Source organism: Spinacia oleracea, chromosome 1 (genome assembly GCF_020520425.1).
Source record: "Spinacia oleracea cultivar Varoflay chromosome 1, BTI_SOV_V1, whole genome shotgun sequence".
Lineage (NCBI taxonomy): Eukaryota > Viridiplantae > Streptophyta > Magnoliopsida > Caryophyllales > Amaranthaceae > Spinacia > Spinacia oleracea.
The window spans coordinates 86,126,279-86,139,133 of record NC_079487.1 but is presented as its reverse complement, the minus strand read 5'-3'; the positions used below and the strand labels follow the sequence as shown (position 1 = coordinate 86,139,133).

General features: G+C 36.8%; 2 protein-coding genes across 2 annotated transcripts; one reads left to right on the top strand and one right to left on the bottom strand.

The window, feature by feature from the left end:
• The first annotated feature begins 7,859 nt into the window (after positions 1-7,859).
• On the top strand, positions 7,860-9,811 carry LOC130465997 (uncharacterized). Its single transcript, XM_056834759.1, has 2 exons — positions 7,860-8,100; positions 8,296-9,811. The coding sequence occupies exon 2, from the start codon at positions 8,374-8,376 to the stop codon at positions 9,772-9,774; it is 1,401 nt and encodes a 466-aa protein (XP_056690737.1). The 5' UTR covers positions 7,860-8,100; positions 8,296-8,373; the 3' UTR covers positions 9,775-9,811.
• Positions 9,812-9,947: 136 nt separating this feature from the next.
• LOC110802727 (auxin-binding protein ABP20-like) lies at positions 9,948-10,834 on the bottom strand. Its single transcript, XM_022008178.2, has one exon. It carries the CDS (start codon positions 10,744-10,746, stop codon positions 10,120-10,122), a length of 627 nt encoding a protein of 208 aa, XP_021863870.1. The 5' UTR covers positions 10,747-10,834; the 3' UTR covers positions 9,948-10,119.
• Between the last annotated feature and the right edge of the window lie 2,021 nt (positions 10,835-12,855).

Here is a 12,855-nt window from a genome sequence, read left to right as displayed (position 1 = left end):
GCGGAGTCGCCACTGTGAGGGGGTCGAAAAAGCGCGAGGCTAATGCGTGACCTTGTCCTTCGTGGGTGTGACGATTCTTTTGATTCAATCAAGTGTAATTGGATTTCCTGTGAGTATACACCCAATTGACTAGTAATATAGGAGTCGCCATTCAGTTTTTAACGACAATGAGAAAAACTGACAAAACCCGGTTATCGTGACATAAAGGGAGTGCAATTATGTTTGACCACGACGGCCGTAGGTTCCCTTGTGATCCCTGGTGTGGGGATCTCTCAATATACACCCGCAAGGTAGAGATTGAGGGTTCGGGGGACTGTAACTACCGAGAGGAGTAATTCGCTCGTCGATAACTCCAGAGGCAGGATATCCTTACTAGCTCAGCATAAATAATTGAAGGGACATGCGTTAACTATTAAACTAATCTGAGTTGATTTTAGCAATATGCAACATATAATACTAATTCGATCGAGATTATCTGATTTAAATAACATTAAGGGACCTAGCATGATAATCCGATTTCCCAAAAATATTATATTTGTTAGGCGTGACAGAACAATCATATTAGGTTAGTTTAACAGTTCATAAAAAGGGCGAGGAAAGCAGTTAAATCATCGAAAAGGGACACATTACGACGCACCCTTGAGAGGTGCGTCACGGTTCTCAGAAAACTAACCACTTTGACTTTGCTATTTCTCCTTTTTATTTAACGAATCTCAATTATGGGACAGGATACGTTATGTTCGATTTATGGATCGATTGCGACAGAACGCGTGAACAGTTTCGCAGCGAGAGGCTTAGGCTAAGGGGTTTAGAGTCAATACTCAGAATATATTATGTGTTGTTGTGTCCTTTCACGTCGAAACTAGGGGCCTATTTATAGGGAAGAGTTCGTGGAAAGATAGAATTGCAGAGTTCTAATCCATAAAGAATTAGGAAAAAACACGTCCCAGGTAATTGCGGCGCCCAGCTCTGGACGTCAAAGATTTCGGCGCCCAGGGCTGGGCGTTGAAAATAGAGATCCATGTAATTTCAGCGCCCAGGGCTGGGAGTCAAAGATTTCGGCGCCCAGCTATGGGCGTTGAAAGTGATGTCTGGGCCGAATTCTTTGTCATATTCGGATTCCTGAAATCCGTAGAGTTTGAGATTAATTCGAGTCTTTTAGCGCGTATCAATTTTGTGACGGAATGCGTCTGGGCCCGTTACGAACTCTAGGTTCGTTAGGATTTTAATTAATACGTAACTCTTATTTCCGAATCCTATTAGGAATAGGATTCTCGCGATTTTCTATTTCATTTAGGATTTATGTTGGAGTGCAACACCTAATTCTGACAGGTTTCTATCTTTTATGATTTGCCACTTTTAGACGCTACCTTTTACGGCAGTTACTATTTTTAGCAGGTTTCCATAAATAGCAGGTTTCGGGTGAAATGAAATGGGGAATCGAGATTCGTTTATTTTATAGGAGATGCGTTATCAAGTGGAGTTTTTATGCTTTCATCATCGAACCTTTCCCTTGCGGGAATGGGGACAAAAGTAGGTGTCTACAGCAACGCGTGCATATAAGACTAGTGTTATTAATGTAGTAACCCGGGTATCGCCCAGACCCAAAAACCAGTTATAGATATATTATAAGTACGTTAAACCTCCATCGAAGAAAAACTAGAGCTGTCTCGCTTATTTTCCTTCTCTTACTCACTCACATTGCCGCTTCTGTCTCTCTCACTCCGGCCTCTAAACTAGACTACCAGTCTACCAGCCATACCTCCGTTGAGATACTGACTGGCGACACTTACAAGCAATTTCAGATCCGCCCAGGTACTCACTCGAACCAGGTACTATCGTTTTCTCTCTTTTTCATACAATGAATTTTCTTTGGGATGTGATGAATTGCTTCATTGTTTTGATTGTTGGTTTATCTCGTTATAACAAAACCTAAGTTTTAGCTTTCCTTTCTTCTACTTTTTTTGCATTTTAAAGGTTTTGTTTTTAATCATGAATTCTAGAACAAGTTTGGCTACCTGTATTGTGTTTAGTTAATTCTATGATGTTGTCTTTTGTATTGCACGCCAAATGTTTGATAAATGGTTCGGATGAAAAATCGAGAAATTAATAAATTATCGACATGTTACAATTACAATTTAGGTTGCATGGAAACGGGAAACGGAAACGAAAGAGGGAAAAAGGAGATACGGGAAAACTTCAAATTTCAAAATTGTAAAATACGGGGAAACGACTTAAATATATAAATAGCTAGCTTAGGACTCGTGTAACGCACATATGAAATTAAAATTTGTTTACGGAGTATTATAATTACTCGTAAATAATATTATAAATATGAAATATTTTTAATGAACTAATATTTTGTTACGACTTAGTAAAATTTTGAATTTATATAAGACACAATATAATTAGTTCAAAGTGGTCAATTAAACATGAATTATACTACGTACGTAAACTATAAATTGAACATCGGTATTTTTAATTTATTTTCACTTTTTTCGGGAAAATTGAATAGAAATTACGGATATTTCATGAAATGCCCTCGAGTTTTTCCATAATTCACCAAACGCCCATCAAGTTTCAATAATTCATAAAATACCCCTCACAATTCGTACAAATACCCAACATACCCTTACTAATAACGGACCGTTAGTCTGCCGTTAGCCAAGTTTTCTATTCACCCAAATGCCCCTATTCTGAAACTTATTTCACCAAATGCCCCTATTGTGAAACTTATTTCACCAAATGCCCCAAACTTAAGTATAGCTATTTTGATGTTTCAGCGACTAGTTTTTGTGTTTGAAAGGTAGCTATTGGTCACGGTTGACTATAAAAGCCCCTTTGCTGAATGGTTCTTGTAAGTTGGATGTTATTTTGATTTGCTTTGCTAATTTCATAAGATTTTTGTCATGAGTTTTCTTTCAAAATCATCATCCAAACCCAATGAGTCCACATATACTAGAGTACCTACCAATTTTTGTCATTGTGGTAGGAAATTTGTCATTCGAAGCTTTGATACAACACTCAATCCACAAAGGTTGTACTACAAGTGTGATCCTTGAAACAATCTAAGATGGTGAAAGGGAGTAGTTGAGCAAAAAAACAAGGGGCAACAACACGAAGGACAATGCGGGGGAAGCTTAGGCGAAGGAGAAAGTATTGAAAACAGGCGAAACAGTAAGATGCAAGAAGAATTGAAGCAAATGAAGAAGAAGCTAAAACAACAACAAAAAGTAGTCAAAGTTGTAATACAAATGGGGATATTGATGTTTGTAATTTTACTGTTTGTAATCATGAAGTAAACACAAGTAATGAGAAACAAATTCACATTTCATAAATAATTGATGTTGCATAATCTGCACAAAATACCAAACTGGGAAGCATTTCTGTTTTTAGCTTCACTTACAAAACATCTTTGCACCAACTACATTTAATGTTATTTTCTACTCAATGAATATGTGCAAGATCAAAACAGATGTGCAAAAAACTACCCCAAAAAGCATTAACAGCTATCTAGAAGAGCTTGTGGAACACCACTTCAACCTCCATTCCTACCACAATAAAAAAAATTGTTAGGTACCCTAATATATGTGGACTCATTGGGTGTGGAAGATGATTTTGAAAGAAAACTCATGACACAAATCTTATGAAATTAGCAAAGTAAAGTAAAATAACATCTAAAATACAAGAACCATTCAGCAAAGGGGTTTTTATAGCCAACCATGACCAAGAACCACTTTTCAAACACAAAAACTAGCTGTCGGAACATCAGAATAGCTATATTTAAATTTGGGGCATTTGGTAAAATAAGTTTCCTACTAGGGGCATTTGGTGAAATAAGTTTCAGAATAGGGGCATTTGGGTGAATTGGAAACTTGGCTAACGGCGGACTAACGGCCCGTTATTAGTAAGGGTATGTTGGGTATTTGTACGAATTGTGAGGTGTATTTTATGAATTATTGAAACTTGATGGGCGTTTGGTGAATTATGGCAAAACTCGAGGGCATTTCATGAAATTTCCGTAGAAATTATGTTTAATAATAAGTTAAGTTTAAGAAACATAAGAGTTAAATAATTTCTCTAAATTTTTATATTGCAGTTGAAATTCATTTGTTAAGATTGTAAAATCATATATTTTTATGATAGTAATTAGTAACATATAAACCAATATTAGAAAATCAATAGTAATAGTGTAGTGTATAATTTGTAATTTTTTCCATGTTACGTGATTGATATTTTTCATATTAATATTAGAAAATCAATAGTAATAAGGCAGTGTATTATTTTCGATTCTTGCCATAATAAATGAACTCATAATATTACTTGTAATATACTCTATATATTGTTCTATGATATGGAAGGAAACAAATTAGAAAATTTATTATTTTTAAAAGTTTCTTTAATGGAGTAGACATTATAAAATTATATTAAATTAAATTAAAAAAAAAGAAGTCAAAGACACATCGAGAGTTGACACGTGTCAATCATGATGTGTATTTTAGTATATATAGTTATTGAAGTTATTGATTGATTAAAAAATATATATTTAATTAGATAATAAAAAAATTGTTTATTAACATGTTATTAATTATTAATGAATAATTTTTAAAATTTAAAAAACAATTTTCAAAATGTTATTACGAGGTAAAGTAAGGATAAGAGATAAAATAAATAAAAATCCATTGTCATTGTAAACACAAATTTAACGTCAAAGTTTTGTGTACAATGTTTTAATTAGTGGCATTTATGATATTTTTAATGCATACAGTCATATCCATATTTTGTTGACTATTCAGTTAGACCCTGTTTAGTTCGACCATAGGTATAAGGTATATGTTTGAGTATTAAACTCATGGGTTTATAATCAACGATACATAGAAAATCATAACTTATTCCACCTATTTGGTAAAATAAATTTAGAATTTAATTCTACCGATAATATACTCTCCTACTCCTTATTCTCATCTTTTTGTTTTTTACACCTTCCCCTCCTCCTTCTACTTAAAGATGTAAGGGGAAAAAAAACTAAAATTCAATAAAATATAAAAGGCAGACATTATATTTTGATATATGGCACTATCTCCACCACCACAATCGCTCGCTTTGCTTCAACTCTAACCATCACATTCTTCTGTCACTAGACTAAATTTGATTTTTGGTGGTTGTTTTTTACAATTGAAGCTACAAATCTAGACTTCAATGTCCAAAATTTCGACGATTAACAATATATCTAGGTATTTTATTCAAAGATATGTTTAGTTAAATTAAATTTCAGTATTCTAATTTCGTCATTTTGGGTTCTTACGGGGATGTTGATGGTGGCGTTAGGTAGCATTGGCGATTTGATGGCGAATCGACAGGGTAGTAACTTAGTAGTATAATTTTTATGATATTGATTTTTTGGGTAGCTTGGGCGGCGACGGTGGTGGAGTAACATTAGTTAGGCTGTCATGGTGTTTGTTTGATCAAGTTTGCACTGTCGATTTTATTTTCAGTTAATATAATTCCATACATACACCTCGCCCTTGAGTATGAGAACTCGATACCATAGGGGTTTTGGAGGGGGGTTTTTATTCGACGTCCTATTCCGCTAAAAACGCCCTCATTTTACAAGTAAAAGTACAATACTACCCCTAAAAAAAATTACCCCCCTTCCTCCCTTCCCTTCTCCCCTCAGCCCCGTTATTTCCCACAAATCACCACCATCACCACCAGCCACCGCACCAAACAACGACCACCACACGACACCGCAACACACCACCACCACCACCACCACCGGTAACCGCACTACACCACCACCACCCTCACCTCACACACTGCCTTTAAACCCACAAGTATTGCGCCGCTGCTGTACTCGGGTTCTTGGTGTTGCGTCCCAAATCAATTCATCACCCACCGGCCACCGCGCCTGTTTGTGCTGCCACCCGGAGGTGCCGCTGAAGAGGGCTACAATGGTCCCGCCGTGCATTCCTCCGCCTTCTTCGTACAGTGGTTAGTTATCGATTTTTTTTTTAAAAAAATTTACCCCTGTGCCGCCCAGATATGGCGGCCGGAGCCATGGTTTTACCGGCTCGGATTAGCGGCCGCGACCATGGTATAACCGCAGATCTTGGGCGGCTGTACCATGGCAGGAACCGCTAATCCAGGGCGGCACCACCATGGTATCAACCGCCATTTTTGGGCGGCACTTAGACATGTCAAACGGGTTGGTCGGGTCGGGTTGTAAAAAATTATTTTCGGGTTCGGGTTGAATCGGGTCGGTCATTTTCGGGTTCGGGTTTACAAATGCTTGTTCAAGACCCAGAACTTTCGGGTTCGGGTCGACCCAACGGGTTGAGAGATTTTAAAACGCGCATTATATTTTCATTAATTTAGGTGATAAATATACAAAGTATTAGCAGAAATTAACAAATTTTCCTACACAAGTTTATATTTAGTCAAATTCAACTATAAAATGACGTATAAGTATAAATAAAATCATATTACACACAACAATAGTAAAAACAACGTGCTTATTATGCTTAAATTTTCTCATAATCGCATTTTTTAGTATAAATACAATGATTTTCAATCGGTCGGGTCCAAAACGGGTTCGGTCGGGTTTTGACCCATTACTTTTCGGGTTGCTCGGGTTCGGATAAAATCGGGTTACGGGTCACAAAATCTTGTTCAGGACCCAGTATTTTCGGGTCGGGTTCGGGTCGGTTTTCGGGTCGGGTCGATTTTTGACAGGTCTAGCGGCACTCCATCTTAAAAATAAAAAAAAACTAAATTATTTATTTGAATTATTATTTTCAACCCCATTTTGAATTTTTTTAAAAAACGATTTATTTTAGCAAATTCAAATTAATTATTTTACCATATTCGAATTACAATTAATTATTATAAAATAAATATTTTAAAATTTATGAATATATATTTGATTTTTTTTTTTGTTAATTGTTGTTATACAGATAATTTTTTAATTTTTCAGATTTTTATAAAAAAATAATTTATCAGATTTCTTAATTTTTCACAATTTTTTCAGAATTTCATAGTTAAATAAAATGGAATTTAAATTTGTAAGAAATAATTTTTTTTTTTTGTAAAGATGCTAACCCAGTAATTCTAAAAATATAAACAAAGCTTTTTTATAAAAAAAATGTAACTGTCGTCCACCTTTGGCGGACGGAAACCATGGTGGCTCGCCCAGATTGAGCGGCTTCCACCATGGCTCACCCACCCAAGATCTGCGGCTGAGCCATAGTGGGTTCCACCATTTCTGGGCGAGCCACCTTGGTCACCACCTGCTAATTCTGGGCGGCATTCGAGTTACACTATAATAAAAAATTAAAAAAAATCGAACCTCCGCCACTGGTGACGATGGTGGTGCGATGGTGAATACGGTGGTGAAGATGATGGTGGTGACGGGATGAGGGGTGGTGGTGATTGCAGGCTGCTGTGGGGTGGTGGTGACGGGGAGGGGGGTGGTGGTGACAGGGAGGGTGGTGGTGACGGGGAGGGTGGTGGTGACGGGGAGGGTGGTGGAGATGGGGACGGTGATGGAGATGGTGATGGCTGCCGGAATTTGTTGCCCAAAATTTATGGTAAATCGTGGGGTAGATTTTTTAAGGACACAATTGTCCTTTCATGTAAAATACGCGGGCGTTTTTAACGAACGAGGACGTCGAATAGCGATACACTTTTGGAGGTGGGTCCCCAAATTTTAAATTTTATAAAAATAGTTAACCAAACATCAAGTATGGAGTTAGATGATTTCAAACACATACCTGATTCCACAATATACTGAACCAAATACACCCTTAATGATTTAATTTCCATTTGTCTACTTGGGCCAGGCCCAAATTTGTAGCACGGTTTCGAATATAGGCTATGCAAGGAGATCTTCTTCCACCTATCTTCTTCAACCTAATTTCAGTTTTCTGGCGGAAAAACTTTGATACAATTGAGCAAGTTTGGTTGGGAAACGTGAATATTAGATTGAAATCTCGTTTCCCATTCGTTTCCGGGATGAATTCAGTTTCAAACACGTCTCCATTTTTCTGAAACGGTTTCGGCGCGCGTTTCCCGGTTTCCCCGTTCCAGGACGTTTCGGAAACGGTAAGTCGTGATTTTTTTGGCGTTTCCGCGCTTCGTAGATTACAATCTTTAGGAGATTTTATTTTAGGAGCAACTATTGTAATTCTAATTAAGCTAGGGTTTTAACTTTTAACCATTAACGCAATGGTTTTTTAAAATATTATTTTGACGAAGTTATCATGCATTACAATAATTTGTCGCCATTTTTTTTTGTAGGTTGTTCTTGATTCCGAGCATTATACCCTGTGACATTGGCATTACCCGAAAGGCGAAAGAAGCAATTAATATTCAAGGATGAGCCATCTTCGTTGTCTACAGGATGAAATGTGGCTTGAGATTCTATCAAGAATGCCCATCGATTCACTACTGGTATGTAAATGTGTGTGTAGAAGTTGGCGCGATATTGGCAATTACTTGATGGATTCCCAATCAGTTCCGCTTTGTGGCATTTTACTTCGGTTTGGCTCAAATAATATACCTGAGTATGGTACTTATATTTGTATGCAAACCAAGAAGAGTATTCTTATGCAAAACCATGAATTCACTGTGCATAATGGGTACAAAAAGTCGCTATTAGACTTTTCGGCTTTAGGTGATGGTAATTTCAACAACCCCGATCCAGAGAGACGGGGTTGTTTCTATGCTATGCACCAAGGTTTATTGCTCTTGTCATTTTATCGCGGTATCTATGAAGTGCGTAATCCCATTACTAAGGAAGTGTTTGTTGTGCCTGGTAAGAAACGTTGTTCCGATGGTATGATGACGCCAGGTATGATCATTAGACTCCCTACTCCTCCCGGCTGCAAATGTGATTTCATGGTTATTAGATTGTGTTGTTATAATTGGAACTCTATTGAAGTCTATCGTTCGAAAACTGGTGTGTGGGAAAGATCACCTTTGGAGTTGAACAATGAATTTCTAAACAACCATAATATTAGCTTGAGTACTGTCAACAATTATGTTGCCCTTGTTGATGGTTCGGATTCATATTTATTCCTCTTGGCAAACATTTGCGGTGTGGTGCTGAAATTTCGAGATCAAAAAAGTCCAGAGAGAGTTGATGATCAGTATACATTTCCTTTACCTCAACTCGTGCGTGAAAGACTACGGAACACGAGATTATGGGATTGTGGGGGAATCCTTCACATCTCTGGAAACGACTCGAACGGGACATGGATATGGAAGCATCCTGATGATTATGCTTCATCAACAAAAGCTGATACATGGGCGTGGATCCCATTAAGGAAGATCAACAACACCGACTTTGTGGTCGAACCTTCTATTGGCATTAATAATCATACTACTGTATGGCCGCTTGCCTGTCATCCTGATGTTGCGGTTGTCTACTTTCTTGTCCAGTCTTCGGTATTCGCTTATGATCTAACCATTGACATCCTAGAGAAGATCACTGACATACATAATCCTCTGGAGAATGTTAGTAAAGTTGTTGGTTTTCCATTTAAGCCGTGCCTAAGCTTGCTAAATGTTGCCAAGATTACTGACATTGATAGTGATCATCTCAATGTTGGTGGCATTGATAATCATCATATGAATATTGGTGGGATTGATAATCATCATATGAATATTGGTAACATAAATAATCTTGGGGGATTATCTAGTTTTTTAAGTTCAGCACTACCAATTCTACTTCTTGTTCTAGCTTTTGCTTTAGTCTTCTTTTCAAGATCAGATTAAGCTTCGGATATTCAATCATATTTCAAACTTTGTACTCCGTTGTTTGTTTGCATTTTATTTCAGCTTAATGAAAGGAGAAATTATTCGTTCTTTGCCTTGTTCTACGTCTTGGTTTTGATCTGCTTTCATCAATGGAAGGAGAAGTGTAGCAGAGCAAACCCTATATAACTCTGTTGAAGCTAAAAAATGATACCAAGTATTTTTATTTAATGTTAAGGATATACAACATAAATTTGTTTACACTTTTGAGGATGATCAATGTGAAAGATAACTCGAACTCAAATACATACACTCATGTTTATTCGGTATTCACTAATAAAATTAACGTTGGTGAAAAATGGATAATTAAGCAGTGCCAAATAGCCTCTTCATTCTCATCACCTCGCCTTGATCTAGAAGAGTGATTTGTTGAGCGATATCAGCAGGTAAATTGCCAGCAAATAAGGAGGTGGTGGTAAATTGGACAGCTGGGTTAGCACCGTTCAAGCTAACAATGGCAGTAGCCGGGGTTCTACCAACGTTGATTTGGAAATGAAGCATGGCCTGTGGAAAGATCATAACGTCTCCAACCTCGAGCCTTCTGTAAAATGCATTATTACTTGCGTCAATGAATCCTGCAATTATAGATCCTCTTGTCACGATTATAACTTCTGATGTTCGGTGGGAATGTACAGGAATAACTCCGCCAACGGCAAAGTCTAGCCTTGCCATAGAGATACCTAAACCATTCAAAGCAGGGAAATTATCTACAAACCCCAACGTGACATTGCTTCTAAATAGATTTGCAGTAAAGCTTTCATGGCGAAAACCAGTGAAAACAAAATCATCAGTGGTTACATTAGAAGGATCCTTGCAAGCGAATCCTTCAGGTCCCCTTGGGAGAGTAGTATCTCCCACACAAAAGTCGAGCTCAATAGCTTGACAAAGAGAAACCAAGACGGTAAAGGTGAAGAAAGTTACAAGGTTGTTCATATCGGAAACTAATTAATGTGTATAGGAGGAATAAGGGCAGTTTTGTTTATTTAGGTTGAGATGGTTGTTTGTTTGGTTATAATAGCCGCGATTTGCAACCTATTTATAGATTGCCGGAACTGACTTTTGTTGAACTTGTCCTGTTCAAATATAAAGATGAAGTTGGAAGTCAATATATTTATAATTAAGATGGTCATAGAAGAATGGAACTTAAATAATATTTTTAGTGAAGTCAAATATGATACTCCGTATATCAGCTTAGGAAATAGAGAATTCAAAGATGGTGTACTCTATCAATAATTCAAAGATGATACTCTTATGTTACGTATATATGTGCTAAATTATGAAAGAAATATATTATTTGATTGTCTCATATGATTGTTGACATACGGCGCTATTTATATTACAAACTATTTCCTCTGTATTTTAAAAAGAGATACACTTAGCTTATACAGTCGTATTTTAAAAAGAGATACACTTTCCTTTTTTGACATGTCTTGGTCCTCACTCCCCCCATTATATTAATATTTCTCTATTTCTTGTGGTCCTCACACTTACTCACATAATCTTTTAACTATAATAAATAATTCATCAACTACCCCACTTTCATTTTATTTTAATAAATTGAACACACTCTCCTAAAACTACGTACTAAATTGTATCTCTTTTTAAAATACAGATGCATTATATATTCTACTCTTTGTAGATTTTCTAAGTACAATAGATTTCTATATCATATCATATAACACAACTCTATCTCATATAATATTCTATCTTCTCGGATAACTACGTTATCCCAACACCCTTCATCAAGAGTACGTAACGGTATTCACAAACGTTGCGATTTGGAAACGTCAAAATATATTGTCAGTTACCAGCAGATCAATCGGATGAGCTGGTACTTCTTCTTTGTTGAAGTCGATACGCACAACTAGGGCTGTCAAGTCAGGTCATCGGATCGGTTTCGGATCGGTTATAAACGGTTTGGGTCACTTCAAAATTGGTTAATGTCGGGTCAATATTTCTATTCGGGTTGATTCAGATCGGTTTGGATAACTTCTGTTTAGGTGAGTTCGGGTCATAAGTTGTTTCGGATTGAACTCGGTTTTGAATCGGGTAACTTCGGTTCGGTTCAATCTCGGGTTCGGTTGGAAATGGTTCAGGTTTATAACGGTTTTTTATCGGTTTGATTTGGTTCGATTTGATTTCGGTTCGGTTGCATGTCGATACCAGTTACGATTTGATCGGTTTACTTCAGGTATGGATCATGTCTGGATCGCCTAATTAGTCCCGAAATCAAGTCAAGTATGAGTCGGTGAGTCTCGGGCTCGGGTGAAGTTCGGATGAGACATACCTTGAATTTGGGTCAATAACAGATTAACTTTGCAGTTCAAATTTATATCGAAAGCTTGTAATCTTGTGTTCTATTAATCGAGAGACTCTAGAGCTCGCAATAAAGTCAGATCGCTCAATTATTCCATGACTTCATGCTAAATAAAGATTTTTTGGAGTTCTATTTATCCGTATTGTTTATTATACAAGAATATACTTCCTCCGTCTCGGAAATAATCTAACCATGGTTGACTTTTACTCCTGTAATCCTTACCTTGACTCTTAATATCTCAAATCACGTGCAAGTAAAAAATATAAAAATTAATATTTAGAAAATATATATCAATACGAATCTAACATGATCTCGCATGACCAAAATTTCCTTAGGTACGAATCACAAAAAACGGCAAAAGTCGTAGTGTGAATAGTGTAAAAATCAAATGGTACGATATTTCCGGAACGTAGGAAGTATAATAAATCTTCACATATCGAGTTGGATTTATGTAGTTAATAGTTCAATTCGGTACTTGAGTTAGATTAATGACGAGTATGTGAATAAGATTCAGGTTAAATCACGATTTTTTTATTCGACCGACTTTTGTTTATCGGGTTGACTCGAGTCGGATTTTTTTCGGATATCAGATTTAATCGGGTGGGACTGAAAACAATTCAGTTGATCGAATTCGGATACGGATAGACCCGGTTGGGGTTAATCAGATATCATGTTTTATTTGCTCGGTTCGATTGCGGTTTTATCGGGTAAAATCGAATACGGGT